General features: G+C 37.4%; 1 protein-coding gene across 1 annotated transcript in view; it reads left to right on the top strand.

Moving 5' to 3' along the window:
- Positions 1-22,808, top strand: part of LOC149797335 (uncharacterized) — a 51,950-nt gene extending 29,142 nt beyond the window's left edge. The window contains exon 5 of the mRNA XM_089962059.1: positions 12,769-22,808. Within this exon, the coding sequence (XP_089818185.1) occupies positions 12,769-13,525 (757 nt within the window). The 3' untranslated portion in view covers positions 13,526-22,808. The remainder of the gene's footprint in view (positions 1-12,768) is intronic.
- The last annotated feature ends 1,805 nt before the right edge of the window (positions 22,809-24,613 follow it).

Below are 24,613 nucleotides of genomic sequence, written 5' to 3'. Positions count from 1 at the left end.
CAAGGCGTCTCGGCGCCCAGACACATCTTTGTGGTTCTTCAAAACGCAAACAGATACGATCAAACTCACAGTCACATGATATTCGATAGATTCGATGCAACAAATGTATCACTGAGGATAAACGGGCAGCAAGAACCATCCGAGGAAATATCAATTAATTTTGCCAACTATTCGACGGCTCGCGCGTATCATCGCTTGCTAAGTTTTATGGGTCGCGATCAAAATATCGATACAGGATTACAAATATCACAGTTGGATTTTAATACTCTTTATCCTATCTATTACTTTTCCCTGGAGCATCTTGATTTGGTAAAACAATCCGTCGTCGATATCCATTTCAAAGCCAGGATTAACACAGGTGGAGCAGCAAGAGCGATCGCGGTAATTCTCAGTGATAGAACAATGATTTTGGAAGGCATCAGTGGCAGAATGAGAGTCATCGACGCGCCTGTCGAAAAAATGTAACATCGAAGGTTGAAAATCGAGATTTTCTAAATTTAGATTAAAACGATTATTAATATGCCATACGAACACGTCAGCGTAACTCTGACCCCGGGTCAGATGAAAAAGCTTCAAACAGCAACAGCAAAGCGATGCGGTGTGAAATTAACCCTGAAAAATGATCAAATTCAGGGCGGACCTAACAAACTATCGCTAACTAAGAATCAACATGGACGTTTTACCAAAGCCAAATCAGTAAATTCCGGTGTTCATGTAAATCTTAGTATAGGTGCCATCAGAGACATGGTCAAAACAGGTGGATTTTTCCCTCTACTAGCTGCTATTCCCGGATTATTAGCCGCAATTGCTCCGTCGATAGCAACCGGTCTAGCATCAAGCGCGGCTGGATACGCAGGCAAAAAATTACTGGAAAAAATAGGAGGGCGATACGGTAAAAAAAAGGGAAGCGGCCTTTATCTAAGACGCCCTCCTCCGTACGGATCCGGCCTAAGATTAGCACGCCCTATTCAAATTTAGATTTATTCAGCGAAGCAAAGAATAAAAAAATAAAATTTTTCAGAGGCGTATTTATGCGGGATCAACTACCAGAAAAGCCAAATTCCACCGAGACGGGAATAATAAATCTCGATTCAAATACCGGCCCTGGCACACACTGGGTCGCCTACGCGATTAATCCTCGTGAAGTCGTTTATTTTGACTCGTACGGACTAGCGCCACCAAAAGAATTTATCAATTACGTGTCAAAGTTAAATGCTCCAATTTGGTATTCCACACTTCCGACGCAGACGTTAATGGATCCACCAATATGCAGTCCTGAATCAATTAACGTTCTCGACGCAATTTCAAAATCATCCAGTCCGTATCATAGAATCGTATTTGAATACGCCGCAGATAAGTATCATGGTTGATATTTACGGAAGATTCCTCTACAGGAAGAAGGAAGTAGCTGACGTCGATCTATCAAAGTTCGCCACGAGGGAGGATATTAATAATCTTTTGTCGCTGTCAGAAGTAGATCCTGACGAAGTTGCCATTTTTCAGAACAAAGAAGGAAAATTACAAACAAGCAATGTGAGAATAACCGATATAATCAGGCGGGACGAATATAACGATCGTATTGATCAATTTACTCGCCTATCAGAATCGGTATCAAAATCCATCGCTGATATCGCCGATTTTGTAGCGAAGTTACCCTTGAAGGCTGATATCGCAGACGTGGAACAAAGAGATAGCGAGTTATCAGCAACGTTGCTTCTGAAGGCCGATAAAGCATTACACGACGATCTTCAGGACAGAGTGACAAAAAGACTTAACAGGATAAATAACGATCTTAAAAAACTCGACGATACCTTATCTAAATTTAGTAAAAAAAATGACGAGGATATAAAAACATCCGGCGATAATTCCTCCGCCGCACACGAGCTAGCAAAGAAAAAAGCTGATCAAGCATCGCACGATGATCTTAGTGAAAAGGTAGGAAAAATCAGCAAGGATATTACTAACATTTTCGCCGATATTACCGAAATAAAAACCGTAATGAGTCAGAAAAACGATAAAACATCGCACCATTATCTTGACGAGAAAACAAGAAAAATCAACGAGGATATTACTAAAATTAACTAGGAAATTTCCATGATACGCGATTTGGCGCGTCAAAAGGTCGATGTATCGTTGTACGACGGAGAAATTCGAGATTTAAGTGCGAAACTTCTCGACGCAGCTACAAAAATTAACGATATTAACACAAAAATATCGTCAATGAATCTTGAAAAATTATCGCGTATTATTGTACCATCGGCGGTAGAAACAAAAAATCTTAATTGTCATGTACCATTTGTGGTAAAAACACAAAAAGGTACATGGACACCCGAGAATAACACATTTAGCTTCACCGCGCCAATTACTGGCGTATATCGAATATATTTTACCGCTGGGTTAAAATTTAATGTGACAACCAGGTATCGTCACTTAGATGAATATTATCCCGGATTTTTAATTATTTTTCTACATGAAAATTCCGAGGAAATATTTACGTCAGAACCACCAGATAGATCCACGATAAGTCCGATCAATTATTATATAATTTTCGAATATTTATCCGGAGTACACGCAATTGGTTAGATAACCTAATCAATAAATGACCGCATCGGATTATCGATACAATCAGGCGCGTTCGTGGCAGGATTCGTTAAAAAAACTCCTCGACGAATATCAAACAAAAATAAAAAAATATCAGCGCAGATTAGTTGCCATCGATGTTGCTGTGTACGCGGTAAGCGCAATAATTGCCGGTGCAGGGATAATCTTATCCGCGGTAACAACAATCGTGCCGATCGTAGCAACGATAGTAATATCATCAACAACGACAATCGCGGGTGTTCTTAATATTATCGCAAAAAAACATATCCTCATGTACGAGTGAAAAATTATACCTGTACACGAGCAAACTATCCCAGGTCAATGAAGCGTATTCGAAATTATCATCGCTGCTTTCTGAAAGTCTCAACGACGGAATTATATCTGATCTCGAATTTTCCATGATGATAAATATCTATTCTGAGATTGAACAAATAAATATCAATAATGTCCGAACTAACTCAGATCGTGACAAAAACAACACCGCCGATAACAACACTGATATCGGCAAGCTCAACCAGGCCAGAATTTAGTATCGATTTCCCAATACCAATTAGCGTTAAAGAAATTGCGCTGTCACAGTTACGCGTCTATAACAGCTGGCCCAATATTAGATCGAAATCATTCGGTAGATTATCGTCGAACAATTCGCTTGTTTTTGCCAATAAAAACCGCCCCGATGGAACTCCCGATTGGATCGTCGTTGACATTCCAACAGGCAGTTACGAAATTGAGCAAATCGATAAGGAACTTACTGGTAGGATATCAATAATAACCGGCGATGCTACGCCAGGAATAAAAATATCTGCGCATGAACCAACGCTGTCATCGATAATCGAAGTAAAATCGCCATATGTCGTCGATATTTACCAATCATCGATTAGGACAGTTCTAGGTTGGCCCGAAATCGCACCTCTGGTAAAACCAGAAAAACCAGATTTTATTATTCCAGGTTGGCACGAAGAAGCTCCTCCAGAGCTACCGGAGCCAAAAAAATCAGATTTTATTACGGATGAAGGATGGTACGGAGATATCAGACACAAGCCTCTAATCCACAGCGCCATTAATCTCATGAACAGCTACAAATTTAACCTGGTAATGTTCGCTTTTACTTTCAGGGACGAAAGAATTCTCTCGTGGTTGCCTCTTCCTAAAATTCCCCCCGGTGTGGAAATCTTCGACGCTACCAACATTAACAGGATAATAGCCCCCATAGATGGTATTTTGATAAGAAGAACCATCGACGAATTTAATCAAGAACATAAATTACAATTAAATTTACTGCGGGAATCCTTTCATGAATGTATCTTAAATAAATCAGGTTCATGCAGCGAAATTATCGAACGCGTGAAGATTTTAAATCAACTCGCGAATGATATTGAATTTTATCACGATATGTTCATTCGGGCGATAATTGATGATATATCAATTGCCGATTATGTTCTTCCTATTAGCAGCTTCAAGTTGATCAAAAATTCAGGAGAAAAACAAAAATTCATGACAGTATTCGGATTAACCGAGGAAACGCTACCAAATTTCAAATTTCCTGGTTATAATGTTGATAAAATGAGAAAATCCGTCGTTGATACCATCGATGAGTTATTTCCGAAATTACATGCCGCGTGGACTAAAAAAATACAATCAGAATCGATTCTCAAGCACAATAATGATCCAACCGGGCAGGGACGGCATATCTCGCCGGGTATCGTTAATATAACGGAGGTTATCGCGATTAATCTTCACGCGGACGTTGTTGAAGGTAGCTACAACGCAGATGCATCTACGTCAGAACAGGTACAGCAGGGATTTATCTTATATTCGTTTTCACCTAGCGCCTCTCCGGGATTTTTGATAATAAAAGAGCCAGTAAATCCGTTTTACCTGCGATGTCACAATCGATTATTGTCGAAGATAAATTTCAAACTGACGGATCAAAATGGAAATTTGCTTGATATACGCGGAGAAACACTAAGTATTAATTTACTTGTGAGATCGTAAAAATAAAGAATCTTATTTTTAACTGTCTACCAGAAAAAAATGGGCAAAAAAATAAATAAAAATCAGGGAAATTTTCAAAAATTAGTAAAATTTTTAATTTTGATGGGGTAAATGGTAGTCAAAATTAAGGAATTTATATAATTTTATGTTTTTGATGGGGTAAATGGTACTCAAAATTAAGAAATTTGTTAATTTTATGTTTTTGATGGGGTAAATGGTAGTCAAAATTAAGAAATTTGTATAATTTTGTAAATTTCAGTAAATAAATAAATAAATTAATTCAGTAAATAAAAATCAGTAAAATTAAGAAATTTGCATAATTTTATGTTTTTGATGGGGTAAATGGTAGTCAAAATTAAAGAATTTGTGTAATTTATGTTTTTGATGGGGTAAATGGTAGTCAAAATTAAGAAATTTATATAATTTTGTAAATTTCAGTAAATAAATAAATTAATTCAGTAAAAAAATAAATAAAAATCGGGGGAATTAAAAAAATTTGAGTAATTTTTTGTTTTTTTTGTGATAGAAATTTTATTAATTTTGAAAATCTTGAGAATCTTTGATTTTTAATTTTTACTTTCATCTACTAGCTTTTTTAGCTGCCTGACGCGTGAGCTAGTAATTTTTCTTGACTCGTACTCGTCTGATAAACTCGACCTTACTTTTTCTACCAGCGTCGATAATTTAACAAAATCCTCGATTTGATCATCGCTGACAGACGCAAGCGATTGATACATCGCAATCTGGATTTTCTTTATGAATTTGTATTCGGATGGTAGCGTGTACCTGTATTCGAGTTTTCCTTGGACGATCGTCTCAAATTCGGACCGGATTTTACCTGCGTCCAAATCAGAAGATAAATTTATGTTTTTATTTTTCAAATTCTCGATGGCTTCGATAATGTTATTTACGTTTTCCTCGTTCATATAATAATTTTTAATATTTAATTAATTTAGAAAATCTTGAAGAATCTTCGATTCTTTATTTTTAATCGGATATTATTGGAATATAATAAAAATCGATCCACTCGCTAAATTTGTAGGAGAACGTTGCGTTGATTATTTTTTCTGCTACTTGCCATACTGAGACTTGATTGATACTGAAATATTTTGCAGCGGCATTCATCGATGCGAATACAATTTCTTCGTTTGTCTCTTTATTTATTGATTTGACTGCCTTGGCATATTTCGGATATTTACCGACGTTACTACTGTGAAGTAAATTTTCACTCTGCGTCACCACTCGAAGATTGGATATTTTGTTATTGAGTTTATTTCCGTGGATATGGTCGATGACAAAGCCATCCTTAATAGGTCCATAAAAACACTCGTATACAAACCTATGACTAAGATAACTTGTACATCTTCGTTTTTTACTATATCTGATGTTACACGTCAAGTAACCCGAATTACAAATATTACCAATATATTTCTTCGTTTTGATATGTCTGACGATGCCATTCGATGACGCCTCGTATCCGGCGATCGTTGGATGAGATTTAAACTCGTATGTCATTTTCTCTGGAATTGTTGATTCTGGAATCGCTGATTTTGGATTCATATAAGATATTCCTTTTGTCTAAATCGTTATTAGCTTGAAATCGATTAATATAATCTTCTTCGCAGGTTATCACGGACGAAGATTTTTTTTCGTAATATCGCCGTAATTCCCGATAATTTTTTCCTCCACACGCCAGACACAATCGAGTTTTCCCTCGCGTGCCAACTTGGCAAACTAGGCATCGCTGTGGTCCTTTACTACCACGCCGAATCGCATGTATATGAGCGCCGCAATAATCGCCTCTGCAAGATTTGTAACAGAAATTTACCGAACCGATTAATAGCCATTTGCATTGATTCATATTATTTAAACATTTGTCTAAAATATAATCAATGGACGCATTTGATCTTGATGAGGCAGAATATATTATTCCTGAGGTTGATCGAGCTAAGAAAGAGTTCTTCGATGATGGAGCAGTTCACACTTGGTCGACCTGGAAAACAAATTCCATCGATGCTACGATGAATCTGGAGCGAGCTAAGAAAATAATCGAGCACATAAAAATCGAACATCCCGAAGAGCGATTTATTTTTGGAATAAAATTTATCGCACAAATGCCTGACGATACTTGGATTATTCGCGATAAACGAGATCCTGTGCGTGGCGGTAAGAAAAACGTTATTCTCGATAAAAATTCTAAACCTGGATTGTTATTGGGAATCGATGGTCCTTATTATGCTAGGTCGTATCCAGCCAGTGCTGTTGTTTATGGAATTTATCGGCTAAATAACAATCCGGATGTAAAAAACCTACCTGCGATGAAAGAATCACCGATGATAAATTGCGTAGCTGAGCGCGTAATCGAGCATATGAAAAACGCTCGACGTGGATCTGGTTTGACTCAATTGAGGCTAGATAAAATTAATGCGTGGGCGAAGACCGTTGCTGATGGTGCATCGGTAGATGACGTGGCCGCGTTGAGTAAAAAACTAAAATTTCCAATCACGGTGAAAACGTTATCGGGAGAAATATTATACTCGTCGCCGTATAGATCCCGAGGAGCGCCAATCGAGATTATCGATCATAATTCCCACGCGTGGTCGCATTCGGTAATGATATTTCCGCGGGATCGTATAGTTAAATTTTATCCTGCAGATAGTAAATCTGCGGAAAATTCCACGGAGAATAATAATTCCGATGACATGTTCAGATTTATCAAAAAAATAAGCGCATCTGATCCAATATCGATATGGTTATTCTCGAGCGAGGAAAAATACGATCAATTTATCCTACCATGCGGCGATATTTACAGGAACGAAATATTACATGAATCAATGAAAAAACTCGCGGTGAAATATTCGTCAAATCCCGATCAATTACTAACGAATTGCTTCACAATTTCGTCCGTTGCCGCTCACGCCGCCAGAGAGAAAAACTCGTGGAGACCTACAAGAAACGAATATCTTGCTGATATTCAACGTAGCTGTATCGAGTACGGCCATGGCGGATTGTGGAATACCAGGTACGATTTCGAGGATATGATTTCCGTTGACACGAGCGCATGTTATCCTGGAAGTTTTCTTGGATATGGCAATTGTGCCGAGTATTTTGCTAAATTCGGCCATCCTACCAGCGAAATGACAAGGGTAGCAATTAACGGACCGTTGCCTAATTTTGTCATGACGGGATTTGCTTGTGTCACGTCGTTCGAGTTTGCTGAAAATTTGCATAAAATTTGCTACATTTGGTTTGGTAGGCATTTCTCTCAGCGTCGTTGGGTTCCTACGGTGTTGTTGAGATATATGCTAGATTCGTCGATGTTAGTGTCGTTGACGGTGAGTGAGGCGATTATATCGTACAGGAAACAAACAGATGTGTGGTTGCCGACAGATTGTGATAACGCGAAAGATATAGGAAGAAAAATGATCGGCAAATTCACTCAAGGTGGATCCGTTGATCACAAGCATCGACACGCTAGATTGTTTATCAATGACGCTGAGATGGATTTTATAATCGCCGATACGGTATCACGAGGAATATTTTGTAACAGAGAGAATATTATCATTGATGGAGCAAAGTTAGGTACCGTGATTAGCTATCTTGATGGAGAATCGGCGCAATATACGCATTTACGATCATCGATGCTCGCTTATGTGAGTATAAATTTGCTCTCGATGATAAACAAATTTTCCGATATCGCAGTAAGGGTCGCGACGGATTCGTTCTATATCGTTAAAAAATACCAATGTAGGTTGGAAAATTTAATTACCGATGGTAGCTCATGGGGAACTTGGAGAATAAAAAACGAGGATATTCTAGATTATTGTGAAGACGCCGACGTTGAAGATTGCGATGAATTTCACCGAGGTAGATTTGAAGAATCTTCGGTGGCCGCATCTGCATTCGACCCAATTTCACGCAGTAAATTCGTTTACCTAAATGGACCTGGCGGCAGCGGTAAAACAACGCGAGTAATAAATTTATTTGCAAATTCCGACATGATTGTATTAACTCCGACGCACAGATTAGCGCGAGAAATAAGGCAGCGTGGTGTTAATTCTTGCACATACCATAGCTATTTCAAGTACAGCGGTGGATCATGGGACTCGGTGCGCATGGGCGATAAATATATCAATAAGATTATAATATTCGATGAGATTTGCACGGTGAATTTAGATATATTAAAATCGATATCAGCTTGGCTGGAAGGGAAAAATACCGCCGTAATAATGTGCGGCGATCATGGCCAACCTAATCCTATCGATGGTGAATCGCCTCACATATGGCTTAGAAACTTCGTTGATTATTATGAGGAAATCGACGCTGATCATAGATCGACGGATATTTTGTTGACCGAGTTTAAAAAATTGATTCGATTACAACCAAATAAGATTCAGTGTGACGTCATGAGAAAAATAATCGACGAGACTCCGATGAGCGATTTCCTAAATTTGTGGCGTCCTGATCATCTAATCGTCGCTAGTAGGAAAATTATTCGTGATATTATTCAGGAAATGTTATTCAAGCTGCATTGTGAGAAATTTTCAACGCTGCAGGTACCGTTATGCTATAGGCCCGCTAATACTCGACGACAAAATATCAATGTTACTTTGCCGTGCGGAGAAGAAAGAAACTTGGTCTTGAATGATATTATATTTGTTGATATTAATCTTGTTAATGATGCGCTAAATGCAGAAAAATCGCCATGGAAATTAGGCTACACAACAACGATACACTCGTCGCAGGGATTGACCGTCGATGGCCAAGTTTGGATCGTCGATGATAGAATTTCTTGGTCAAATTTGGTATATTTGGCCGTATCGAGAGTAAGAAAATTATCCCAGCTAGGACGAATTCGAGTAAACTACATTAGTGACGCTGGCGGTAGTTGAGTATCTTCGGGTATTATTTGTAATTCTTCTTTGGTAAATCCGCGTTGTGGCGCTAACGAATCTAGAATATAAATTGCCGGTCTTCCTGATGATCTTGTTACGGCGGATATTTTGTGCGTTGTGACACTCCAGGTTGGGTCGGTTGCTCTTTTTCTTCCTCCTTCAGCCTCGCCTTCCTTATATAAATACCTGACTGTGACCGTACCTAGTACAGGCTGAATTGTGGAATCTCGCTTTAGTGGTATATTCGATTTTGTAATTGCAATTGCAGGCTTCATTGATATTGTTCGAGTCGTCTCGTTATTTAGTGTGCTGATTACATGAGGCAATCTTGATACCCAATCGTGAGATCGATTATCCTGAATAAACTCACGCGCATATTGGTATCCGAATAATCGTTCTGCGAGAGTTTTGTTAAATCTTTCGACGATAGCTTGATTGCGATGAACACCTACAATACCGCGACGGATTTTAACGTTATTCTTTTTCATCAATGAAGTAACCGCGCCAAGGAATTCTCGACCTGGATCAACCTGGAGAAGATTCGGCCATGTTAATGGGGATCGTGAATAAATTTCGGTAAATGCCTTAGCAATTTCCGTTGCTGTTTTATTCGATAATAGCTCTGCTTCTTTATACCTGCTGTCGATATCGACAATGGTCAGGACATATTTGTATGTTACTCCGTCGACGGTATCGTGAGGAAGAAACATCAGATCCGCTTGATGGACTTCGTTGGGGACACTGACGGTGAAACTCGCGTATGGTATTTTTTTAGGTGGAGGGAGATATATTTGCCAAATTGCCTGTTTTGATAGCCACGATTCAGCGATGGATTGTTTTACCGATGCGGCTTTGGCGAGTTTGGCGATCGCTGATTTTCCTCGCCAGAATCCTCGCGGAGAGGAATATATCTGCTCCATATTATTTACCAGCGCCGAATACTAATTTGCCTTTCATCGCGCCTTTGATCAGCCAGGATGCTAATTTCTCTTTGAATTTTTTGTTGGGAATCGCGTCTAATGCGTGAATTAGCTTGATATCAGCAAGATGCCTTTGTTGTAAATCTCCGCTGCGATATGCGAGGTCGTGGTCATAACAAGCTCCATCGATGACGTTTATCAGATTTTCACCTTGCTTTGGTTGTTTATTATTATCGAGTCTGATATCGAGCCTTGTTCCGGGTCCGCAATAATTATATCGTGGTAGATGCTTCTCTCCGGGATATTTCGCCCAGGGTAACCCAGGTAGATTTTTCATGGAGGCTGCGATATCTCCTCCGGTTCTAGTTTTTTTTTACAAATCTGAACTTGCGTGTCTTACAAGCTTCGCATTCTCCTGCGATCGCATTCCTGTTGTTGCGTGTGACGATTTCGGTCGGATTTATCGTAGCTGTGTGTGTGCGACACTTAACACAATATAGATCCATGTATTTTAGTAACATGAATGTAATTGATTTTTCAGCCACGAAGCGACGCGAACAAGTGAAACATCATGCTGCATTACCGAATTCGATTAGAATGATAATCATTGGTCCATCGGGATCAGGTAAAACACAATTATTGCTAAATTTGATTATGCGATGGCTGAAATGGGATAAATTATATTTGGTTGCACCATCCGTGGACGATCAGCGTTGTTACCAAGTGCTAAAGGAATTTAGTGACAATACCGATGAGGGCACGATCGAATTCATCACGGATATCAACGAAGCTCCTTCCGTAGATAATTTGGACGGTGACACTAATAATCTTGTTGTATTCGACGATGTTATGCTGGAAAAGCAGACCAACCCGGCTAGAATATTTTCGCGTGGCAGACACAAGAATACCGATGTTATTTACGTAACACAGAGATATACGCAGATTCCAAAGGTGATCAGGGACAATTGCAACATTTTATCCGTGTTCAATGGCGTAGATACACACACGCTGAGAAATATCCATCAGACCTGGTGCAACGGTGACATGGATATAAATAAATTTAAAAATTTGTTCAGCCGCGCTCAGTCAACGCCGCATGGTTTCATCACGATAAATCTGCATGATCCACGTAGTCGGTATCGTATCGGTCTTGATCAAATTTATTCATGAAAAAAGCAGCCCACGCGTGACAACAAAAAACAAAAAATTATTCCACATAATTTATTTCCTGTCTCGGATACTATATTTTATGACACACTCGGTATACCTACCTGATGCATTGAGTCTGGAATGCGCGAAAATTAGATCTCGTGGAAGGCTTTATTTTTGCTTTCTGGGCCTTCTACGGAGAAAGTTCGCGTAGGAGCGTTTATTTTGCTTGGAAAAAATGGTCTGTTAAACTTCCCTGCTGCTTGCTAGCTGAGATGATATCGTGTTTACATACAACAATTACGTCAGACAAATAGATAGTTTAAGCATTTTATTTTCATGCGGATGTCCTTAGCATTAAATTACGCTACATTTGTAATATTCCAAATGTGAGATCTGTTATCACATTTGTAAAATATTTATTCTACATTTGTGAAGGTTATGATCGTGTTAAGTATATCTAGTACAATTTATAACTGAATTGAATCAAATACATAACAAAACATTCGTTGAGGCCGATGTTATGCGTACTCTTGTATGCGTTTTAATAATCACTTTTAAGTTAATGCTGTTTCGCGCTTTTTCTTAAATCTTAATACGCCGATTGAAGGAAGTGGTCAGTTTGGTTAAAAGTGTATCATGTATTGGTTTTATTTTTGGGGGTGGGTTGAGTGGGGTATATTTCTCATTTTACTATTATTTTAGCATATAACGTATCTTTGGTTTGAGTTAGCCTTATGTGCATATATTAAACATGCATTTAGCTCAGTCCTCCATCAGTAAGTGTCTTTAGAGTAAAACCATTATATATATATATATATATATATATATATATATATATATATATATATATATATATATATATATATATATATATATAACATGAACTAAGTTTAACTTTTGTTCCTTGAAATCAGGCGTACGTCAGTCCATATTCTAATTTGTGTCTAGTTACAAAAGGCCCCCTTCAAAGTACAAAACGTCATGAATAGTTTTTGTCTGTTTTAAATAACGATATTGTGTGAACACAATTGTACGCAAAAGGTACACAACCAAATTGTTTAAAAGAAAACTCATGTCTTTAGTGTTCATAAAATAATCATGTTCTCGTTCTGGAATTACTTCAATGACATATATTTGTGAAAAATGAAGCTTCAGCTGTCATGAAAGGGAGCAGTTTGGTTAAACAGTCAATGTATTTTTTTCAGGCGACAGAAGAAACGTAAAGAAGACGACATCCACATTTCTGATTTACAGAATAGGCTGACAAATCATCTGTATGGAGATACTGAAGTATGTTCGATAGACGAACAACATCAAGAAATAAAGGATGTATCATTGATGGATAATAGCAATGAGTTGGCAACAAGGTCTAAAGAGCAGCAGTACACCGTCGTTATCAAGGTCAAGAACGTGAAAATGTCTAATGCATTCGACGGTACAGCAATGGAGGCGGGTGATAGAAAGGCAGCGGTTGAAACCTCAAATTACGATATAATAAACGATGAATTGGAACAAACTTATTCTCTGCCAGGCAAAAACAAGAAAGATACCTCAAGAGTCCCTGAAAGAGCAAATAAATATGGCGACGTTTCCGTTGACGATTATGACAAAATTGAGTTCGAGATGAAAGGCGCAATTAAATCTTCCAATTATGCCACTGTACAGGCAGTGGAAGGAAAGATAGGAGACAAAACATATTCACATGTATCCAACCAATTAAAATCTGTCACCACAGCTAGAGTTACTGCCAATGAGTATTCCCATTGTAAAGTCAATAGTAACGATATGATAACAAATGATGATGATTACTCTCATGTAGACCTTGACGGGGACTGTAACAAAAATCCAGCAGCAAACACCAAGGAAGAAGATGATTCGTATAACCACATTCCCTTTGAGGATACTAAACATCCAATGATACATGAAAAGGCAGTAATTCTTGAGAAAGAACCCGAATCGTAGAAAAATCCCCCAACATGCTTAGATGACAAGTCACTGGACCCGGAGAGCAAAACCTGCCCCTTGAAAAATGGAGATACTGGAGTATGTTCGATAGACGAACAACATCAAGGAATAAAGGCTGTATCATTGATGGATAATAGCAATGAGTTGGCAACAAAGTCTAAAGAGCAGCAGTACACCGACGTTGTCAAGGTCAAGAACGTTACAATGTCTGATGCATTCGACGGTACAGCAAATACAAATTCGGAGTCGAGAAGACCAAATGTACTGCTCAATACACCCATTAATTCCGACTAAGACTTATAAATATATTTATACGTTTGTGACGGAAAGTATGGACCCATAGTTGTCAGTTATATACAGCCAAAGATACAAATAGCCAGAGTATCTCCAACTGTCTCATGCCTACACATGTAGGATTTCATTTTCTTCAACAAGTATACGCTTTTGTAAATAAGACAAATATTCCGGTTGTTCACTCTCATTTTATTGTATGCTGGAATAAGGCAGTAGAGAATCTGCTGCTGCATCTCCCCTTCCCTGCCCCATGAATCCACCTCCGCTTTCAAGTGACCCTTGTCACCTGTTAAAAGTAGGAATACAAGTGTGACCCTGTAACCCATGGTGACAATGTTTCCGTAAGATGACTAAATAAACAACAACACGAATATACAAAACAAACTATAAAATGTATCGTATCATCATCAGCATGAAATTATGACATTGACCTTCATATCCAAATATTAATGAGACATCTATTACTATCAGTAATCGGGGCCCATAGTGGCCGAGTGGTCTTGTGCGCTCACCGTCACGGATCACTGCCATCTCACCTCTGTCGGCGTGAGTTCGAGTCTCGGATTCGGCTAATGTGGTTATGTGAGAAAGTTTGCCAGTAGCTTCTCGTCGGTCGGTGGTTCTTTCCGGGGTTTCCCGGGTTCTTCCTCCATTTATACTGGCCGCCATGTATAGCCTATCTTATGCTGAAAAATGGCGTTAAACCCTACAACAACAACAACTATCAGTAATAGTAGAGAGAAAATATAGAGTGACAAAGAAAAGAATGGCAATTGAAGTAGTTTGTATTCGGATTGTAATAATGGCAAGACAATGGTGATGATAACACTAAAGTAACACAAATACATTTTGTAGCGCGATCTTGTGCTGGCATGAAATCATTGAAGTAATTGCTACATGTTTCAACCATAGTCGATCCAACTCCTCCAGTACGGTTGAAAACGATGAAATATCCCTTGTTTTATCCCAAATGTGTGCCAGCGATTATCATCATCCTCGTCGTCGTCATCGTCATCATCATAATCATCGTCGTCGTCATTTTTATATAACTTGAAATCAATATTTTGTAACCAGAATTTTCTTGATTGCAGACATTGAATAAGCTAAGAACATTTAGAGCTACTTGTTTAGACACCATTTTACCCTTTGCTAAATTATGAAAAAAAGGTTAAAAAATTTCTTACAATGAAATGTCGCATGAAACATTTGTAGTATTCATAAGATATGCATTATAAACGGCTTATTTTTTTTTATCCAAGATAAGTATATTAGATTAGCTCCAGGCCCAAATTCATCCAACTTCTCATGTTATAGAACCAGTCTTTACTGAAAAAACTATTTAAAAAACCCAAATCCCTCAGTTATTCTATATCACCTTATCGCATGAGTCACAACTTCAAATTTGGCAGAAATATTACACGAAAAGTAGTTTCCACGATATTACTCATCAAATTTTATAGAACCTTCTGAGCCTTGAAGGTAAAGAATTTGAGGTAATGACTTCATATCACCTATTAACCAACATTAATCGAAAATATGAAGAAAAAGTAAAACCTGTTCCAAGAGAAGTAGAATCTAACAAGCAATCATGGGACGATATTCCCATTTCTTCTTTTCATTGGATCAGAAAGTTAATAATTAACATTTAAATGTCTACCCATTCATACTAGACCCTTTAATTAAATATGTATGGGATATGATAAATGCATCTGGGTCCACCAATGAGTAAGTCTTCCAGTGCAGCTCCGTTCATTCCAATGAAATGTTTATGTATTTTGGAAAGGAAACACAAAAGTAATCAGGATCATGTTTATTGTGTTTGTTTGCGTTGCTAAAAAGCAGGATATCGATAAAATAAAATATCGTAGTTACTCTGAGCCTTGAAAACTGGTACATTAAATCTGCTTGAATTTGCCTTTGTTAATAGTAAAATAGCAATGCAAACTTGATGAAACAAAGTGCAGTAGCCCTTTTCGGTAACCTAATAATAATAATAATAATAATAATGAGGACTTTGTATAGCGCCTAATCTTTAGAAGCTCTAAGCGCTTTACAACATTAGACAACACCTATAAGATAAAAAACATATAATGATATGATTACAAAAACAAACGACATGAAATTAGAAAACATTAAAAATCGTGCTCAGAATATTTAAGGTAGGAAACATTATTAGGTCTTTACGTTTGTTCTTGCAGTCGAAATAAGTGAGTTTTGAGAGCCCTCTTGAATGGGATCACTGTGTCTTTGTGTCTACGTTCAGTGGGCAATTCATTCCACGTTGCTGGGCCCTGGTATGCAAAAGAACGATGTCCATATGACTTTGTTTTCATACTTGGAATAATGAGTATACGATTGTCAGAAGAGGAGAGTAAGTATCTTGCTGGTGTTTACACATGGGTGAGGTCGGATAGGTATGTTGGACTAGAGTCCGACAGTGAAACGTAGCACAGAGAACAAATTTTGTGTTTGATTCTGGATCGAATGGATAGCCATTGTAGGGTACAGAGCAGCGGGGAGGTGTGCTCTGATCGTGGTACTCTAAGTATGATCCGAGCAGCTGTGTTTTGAACTTTTTGAAGTTTCTGGAGCAGATATTGAGATGAACCAGACAGAAGTGAGTTACAATAGTCCAGTCTTGAAAGTACTAATGAACAAACAAGTGTTTTAGTGGCATCAACTGAAAGATATTTGCGAATTGAGCTGATACGTCACAATTCAAGATATGCAGCCTTGCATATGTTCATGACATGTTGGTGCAGTGTGAGAGTACTGTCCAGAGTAACACCTAGGTTTCGTACGGATTGTGTGAATCTAATGTTGGTGTTGCTGATATTTATTGTTTGAGGTAAAGGATGTGAATGAGAAAGTCTTTGTGTTGTGATCAGAATGGCCTCAGTTTTATCATCATTCATCTGCAGCTTGTTACATATCATCCATGATTTCACATCAGAAATGCACCTCTCTACACCTTGAATGGTAGCATCAACTTCAGTTGGGTGGCTAGATTTGTATATTTGGGTGTCATCAGCGTACAATTAGTGAGACACTGGATGATGATCTATGACACTATAGGGCGACTGAGTGTACAGAATGAAGAGAACAGGTCCAAGAACAGACCCCTGTGGAACACCACAACATAGATTAACTTGGCTGGAGTGTATTCCATTTGCAGATTCAATTTTTATCATGTAGCAGCAGAGAGGGCGAACAGACCATAGAATTCCGACAAACAAATAAAACAAACAAAAAAAAATAAAAACGTAGAAGGTCCAGATTTTCACAAATAAACGTTTCCTGGGAGGTTTTTATTTTTTGTTGAAACCAACCCCATCAATAAAACCCTATCGAAAAGGTGGCTGAAAAATAAAGTACTCTACGTGTTTATTTATTTTTTTGTTTAATTACTGGACGACCAACATTGGTAGGTGACCTCTCTGCTGCTATTAATTAAAAGATTGTTATATTAAAAATAAATGGTACATCCAGAATCGCATACTGCAAGAATAGCACGAGAACGATTAGAAGCAATTAAAAAATTTCTTCCCGTGCGAGATTCATTTAGAAAACATCTACAAGCGCAACAAGAAGCACAAGTTGAGTACGAAGAAGACACTAAAAAACTGTTTAAGCCCGTCACTGCAGCTACTGAACAAGTTACAACAGTCATCAAAGAGGATCTTCTTCCGGTATCAAAACAAACAGCAGAACAAGCTGAAAAAATAGCAAGAAGAACTAAACAAACAAAGAAGATTTTACGAGATCTTCCACCTGGCATAGCCAGGGAAATAGCTGCGGCTCAACCTCCACCTGTTGGTGAGGAAATACTTGAAAGTATTGGAAAACTTCGTGCTGAAGTCGCCGACGTGCAAAAAGAACATACACCTAAACCAAAACCAATAAAAGAAAACGTGGAATTGATTGCAAGATTTAAGGAAGGTTTTGTCGAAGATATTAGAAATACTAAAAAAGAAAAACTACCTGTAAAAATATTAATTAGTATATTTAATAAATCTAGCATTTTAAAACCTCGTCATGAAAAAGTAAGTGATGATAATCTTATTAAATGGATATATCGTGTATACAGAAATAAAAAACAAGCTAGAGATGATGATTTGGAATATAGAAATCTTGATGAAGAAGTAAAAAGACTTTATAGAGAACAAATAAAACAACTAGAACAAGAAAAATTCTCCCAGTATCAACTTCCTCCACCTTTACAACGTAAACAAATTTCTGCGCCGGCAATGTCATTTACGCCGGTAGATACACCACCTGAATTTCAAAAAAATGACCCCCCGGTCATCACTGAAGTACTTGCTCCGGTAAAGCAACCACCAGTATTTAAAACACCTCAAGATGAACCTAAAACAGGATCTGGTTTATGTCCTGATAATATCATCAATGACGTGTCACGGTTAGAGGTTCTCATAGGAGGAAAACGTGCCGGAAATAATTCACCAGAAATAATTAATGAAGCATCTGATATTTGTCGGCGATTATTTCAGGGTGGTATCATGGATATCGGCGTTTACCGAGAACTTATCGATGAACTTGCTGATGACTAGTTGTTAGATAAATGGTAAATTAAAAAAGATGATCATACATAATAATCATCGCAAACCTGTACAGGTCAGAGCGGTAAACTCACGATTACCAATCTACAGAGCTACTTACGGAGATGGACTTGGTGATGTTGTGCGGGGATTATTTACAAGGATAGCTCCAAAAGCAATACCTGTTGCAAAACAATTATCGATGAAAGCTATTGATATTGTTCGTGATAAAGCTCCTGGAGCAATTGTCAATGTTGCTGGTAAGGCGTTCTCGGCGATCAAAGAAAGACTAGCACGATTATTGCGACGAAAACAACAATCACCGGTGAAACTGGCAAGTACTGAAATTATGCCAGCAGATGTCAGCAGAATAATAAATCAGGCTGCAAATCAAAAACTAGCGGCGATATCTGAAGAAGCAGAAAAAAATATAAAAGCAAATTTAATAGCAGGAAGCGGTCTTCGTCGACGATGATCATCATTTGAAAAATGGTAACTATAATAAAAATGTTCAGGCGCGAATCAGACCCAGCATTTGATATGGAGGCACCTGTCCTTAAGTACGAATCTATACGTGATTATCAGTTTTATTCTTATGACGCAAGACAACCAAATCAGCGGGGGAGAATCGAATTACAGGTTCATGATACAAGTAGATATTTCTTGCCGGCTGAGGCATTTATTGAAGTAGAAGGTAGACTTGTAACGAATGTTGTAGCTAATACGCCGTATGCTGCTAATTTACGTGTTGGTTTTGTCAACAACGGAATTATGGCGTTGTTTGATAGCGCCACATACATGACTGATGGAAAAAATGTTGAATCAATTCAGAAGGATGTTGATGTTGCTACAACAATAATTGGTCTGGCGAGATATTCCGACGACATTACAAGATCGGCTGGTCCAACAATGATGTTTGCCAAGGATATTACCAACAACGCTGATCATGTTCAGTATACCAAAATACAGACACCTCGAGATACTGCATCTGATCCACAACCAGTTGATTTTGAACACGCAGACAGACCAGGTGCTGCTTTTGATATTATAGGAAGCGTTAATGCGACTTACAACCTAGGATTTGCAGCACGCCGAGCAGCGCTGTTAGGAAATGATAGAAATTTTTCGTGTGCAATTCCATTATCTCACATCTTTGGATTTTGCAGAAATGTTAGAAAGGTCATCTTTGGAGCTAAACACACAATTGTGCTCGTAAGAAAAGGTGATGATAATGATGCAATCTGGCGAGGTGCTGGTGTTGCTGATGGTAAAGTAAATATATCAAAACTTTCACTGTGGATGCCAGTAATGACTCCATCTATTACTGAGGAACAAAAATTACTTTCTTTTATGGATCAAGGCGGTAAATCATTGCTATCATGGTTAACAGTAACCACAGATGTTATTCAAAGTAATGTTAATGGTTTATTTACATGGCATATAGCATCACAGCAAGGTGTTTCTACACCACGACATATTTTTATTGCGCTGCAAAATAATGACCGGACGAATAATCAAGAACGTTCACATATGATATTTAACAATCTTGGAGTTAATGAAGTTTTCTTACGGATAAATGGACATCAAGAACCAGCCGAGGATATATTGTTAAATTTTGATCAAAATCATGTAGCGCGCGCATATCATCGTTTAATGTCATTCATGGGACGTGATCAAAATATAGATACTGGTTTGCAAATATCACAATTAGATTTTACAGGTCTATATCCGATTTATTATTTTTCACTAGAACATCTTGATTTATCCAAACAATCTGTCGTTGATATACACTTTCGAGCTCGTGTTACTAACCCACCAGGTGCTGGTGCCTTCTACAGAGCAATCGCGGTCGTACTTAGCGATAAAGCCATATTACTTGAAGGCGGTAGTGGTCGAATGAGGGTCGTTGATGCAACGGTGGAAAATCTTTAATCGCGTTATTTAGAAAAATATATTTTATATAAAAATGTCGTATGGTCATGTTAATGTTACTCTGACTCCTGGTCAGGTAAAAAAGCTTCAATCAAAAACCGCCAACAAATGCGGAACTAAAATATCACTAAAACGAGATCAAATTGGTGGTGGTCCAAACAAATTATCGTTGACAAACAATCAGATTAAACATTTTAATAAAGCCCAAGATCAAAAACTGGAGTTCAATTTCATCTTTCCCCGAGCGCCATCAAAGACATGGTTAAAACGGGTGGTATATTTCCACTTCTTGCGGCTATACCTGCATTACTTGCGGCAAAGATAGCCTCGCTACCTGCATTAGCCGCCGCTGCTGCACCAGCATTAGCAGGAGCTGCTGCAATGGGCGCTGCTGGAGCGTTAGGTAAGGCCGCAGTAAAGAAAGCAACTGGAAGTGGATACAAAAAAAATGGACGCGGTCTAAGATTACCCGGATCTCGTTGGGGGAGAGGTCTGAGGCTTCCACGTTAGATACTTCAGCATCAAATTTTGATTTACTTGATGCTGCTAAAAAAATTAAAAATAAAAAACTTCAGAGGTGTTTTCATGCGAGATCAATTACCAAAACAACCAAACAAACTCGAAACAGGTATTATTAATCTCGATGAACGTTCTGGACCCGGTACTCATTGGGTATCATACGCGGTTGATCCACGTGGAATCGTTTATTTTGATTCGTATGGGTTAGCTCCACCTGCTGAATTTATCAAGTATGTCGCACCACTCCACACGAAAGTTTGGTATTCAACGCTACCCACACAAACAATGACAGATCCGCCAATATGCGGCCGTGAAGTAATTAATGTACTCGACGCTATATCAAAACCATCCAAACCACCACATAAAGTCGTGCATGATTATACAAGTAACAGATTCGTTTCGCGTAAAGCGTCTTAAACAACATGTCTTATTATAATGGTTGATATTTACGGAAGAAGATCTTCACGCGTTAAGAACAAAACCGGCGATGTTGATCTGTCGAAGTATGCGACTAAGGATGACCTCGCTGATATTATGAACCTGGCTGGAGTTGACCCAGATGAAGTTGTTATTTTTCAAGATCGATATGGTAAACTAAAAACGAGCAATATTAAATGGAATGATATAGAGTACTCGGTGCAGCTACAGATAATATTCCTGTGTTTACTGACGGCGGCAGAATCAGAGATTCGAGTGTATCATTTACAACCATCAGAGATGAAATTGGAAGAAGCGTTGCTAATCGTGTGAAAAATACCGGCGACACAATGACGGGTGAACTCAGCATGAACGGAAACAAAATAGTAGTTTTAAGAGATCCAACATCCGACGAAGATGCTGCAACGAAAAAGTATGTTGACATTAGCTATGGTACAGTAGATAATAAATTATCCACATTACGGCCTGAGTATGACGTTCACGTGGGCGCTTTTGGAAGATTTCGCAGAAACCATCAAAGAACCACAGAAGAATTCCAAATATCCAAATATTAATGAGACATATATTACTATCAGTAATAGTACAGAGAAAATATAGAATTACAATGAAAAGAATGGCGATTGAAGTGGATTGTATTCGGATTTTAATAATGGGAAGACAATGGTGATGATAACACTAAAGTAACAAAAATACATTTTGTAACGCAATCATGTGCTGGCATGAAGTCATTGAAGTAATTGCTGCATGTTGCAACCATAGCCGATCCAGATCCATCGTCATCATCGTCGTCGTCATCGTCATCATTATTATCATCGTCGTCGTTTTTATTTAACTTGAAGTCAATATTTTGTAACCAGAATTTTCTTGATTGCAGACATTGAATAAGCTAAGAACATTTAGAGATACTTGTTTAGACACCATTTTACCTATTGCTAAATTATGAAAATAAGGTTAAACCAATCTTTACTGAAAAAACTATTTAAAAAAACCCAAATCCTTTAGTTCTTCTATATCACCTTATCGCATGAGTCACAACTTTCAAATTTGGCATACATATTACACGAAAAGTAGTTTCCGTGATATTACTTATAAAATTGTATAGAACCTTCTGAGCCTTGAAGGTCATGATTTTGAGGAAATGACTTCATAACATCTATTCACAACCATGGGTTTTACATGGACAAACATTAATTGAAAATTTGAAGAAAAAGCAAAATCTGTTCCCGTAGAAGTAAAATATAATAAGCAATCATGGGACGATATTCCCATTTTTTCTTTTTATTGGATCTGAAAGTTAATAATTAACATTTAAATGTCTACCCATTCATACTAGAGCCTTTAATTAAATATGTATTGGTTATGATAAATGCACCTGGGTCCACCAATGAGCGAGTCTTCTAGTGTATCTCGATTCATTCCAGTGGAATGGTTATATATTTTGCGTTTGGAAAGGAAACACAAATGTAATAAGGATGATGTTAATTTTGTTTGTTTGCGTTCTTAAAATGTCGTATATCGATAAAATAAAATATCATTCGTTACTCTCAGCCTTGAAAACTGGTACATTAAATCTGCTTGAGTTTACCTTTGTTAATATTAAAATAGCAATGCAAACTTGATGAAACAAAGTGCAATAGCCCTTTTCGATAACCCCTTAATCTGCCCTCCCTTTCTGAACTCTTCAGTGTATGGAGGTTGAGATAAGAACATTTCCGGTAGGTATTGCAGCTGGTCCACATTCATCAGTTGCATGATATAATGATATAACTGAAATTATTTTTCTCGTCATGGGCAAACGTTTCAATTGAACGCCCTAATAAATGCGAGATAAAGTAATTAACGGATAAATGTTAGGCACAATGGATACAATCATGTGTTAAAGGGTATGTATATCAGATGTGCAGATAATTGTAATTGAAATTTGAAAAGAAATGTAGTAGAAGAAGATAATTTGGAAATTAAATAAATAGTGAAACACAATTCCTTGGCAAATCAACGACAATAACAGTACAAACAAATAAAAAAGAATTAAAATTAAACTGAATGTTGAAATTATTATTTTATTCAAGGATGTCAATTATGAACCTTAATTAACGATTATGTTCTGCATTATGGATAAAGATTAGAATATGAATCTGCTTGTGAAATCCTATGTTGACCTTCCTTAATTAAACCAATGGCTTACAAACAAAAAAATTACTGTCCATTATGTACCTTATTTTCATAGGGCGAAAACATTACACTATAAAAAAAAGTTCGGCGATGAAGATTATTTTATGAGTTATTATTTCAATTTGCATACAACGACTGCGTACGTTCTCAAATGCTGACCTTACATACAATTATTAGCGTCAATTTTGAAATTAATTTTATTTCATTTAGTGAAAATGAAAAATGTATGCATCTGATTATTAAAAACTTATTTAGATTCTTTCCTCAATGAAAAAGTCCAAAACAAATAACACTAATTTTCATTGCTAATTTTATTTCCAATCATGTCAGTTTTACCATTGCGTATTTTATTTCCTTTGCATTCCATTAATCATTGCATATTTTAGTCGAACGGATCTATAATCGACTGATCACGTATCAAAGTTATTTTACAAACGGTGAACCGAATATTGTTTTATATGTGGGCACTTCTCCGTCCTTTAGCTCTGTTAAGGTATCGGCCTTTGAAGTGTCCCCTACATCCAATCGAAAATGTAAATAAAAAAATCTTGTTTCTGTATCCGATTGTTGTTCTGCAAAAAAAAATGCTTTGAAAAAAACAACATATTTATAATTTTGTTCAGGCGTTGCTGTTTTGATATTCGCATTTTATTACTTTACGATGGATTGCACTCACAAGGTCTCTGGATCTGGTCCTTTTGTTTTCTTTCCCAGTTCTTGTTTTGGACATACGTCTCCTCATAAACTAGGTTTTGTGGCTGGTTTCTATATAATGGTCCCTAAATTTCAGTGATTTTGGCCAAGAATTAATATAAAGTCCTGTGTATGTTATATGTGTATTCTATGTTGGTTTGATCATGCTATATCGTGTTTGTGTTAGGACTGACCATTTTATATATTTTAATTTGCATGTAACTTTTTAATTTACCTTTTGTATTACAGTAATTCTTTTTATATTGTGACGAGACCGCAGTTTTCTTATATTGTATTATATATATATATATATATATATATATATATATATATATATATATATATATATATATATGTAGAGAGAGAGAGAGAAATTTTCTGTTTTGCGTCGTTGTATACATATGTCTTTGAAGGGTTAGAAATCACTCAGCACTATGTCTTAGTTCACATAACTAAACACAAAATACTGGTAAAAACGGTA

This window comes from Sinohyriopsis cumingii, chromosome 6, assembly GCF_028554795.1.
Source record: "Sinohyriopsis cumingii isolate HCF-2022 chromosome 6, ASM2855479v2, whole genome shotgun sequence".
Lineage (NCBI taxonomy): Eukaryota > Metazoa > Mollusca > Bivalvia > Unionida > Unionidae > Sinohyriopsis > Sinohyriopsis cumingii.
Note: the sequence above shows the minus strand (reverse complement) of the source record. Positions and strands in the feature narration are given on the sequence as shown.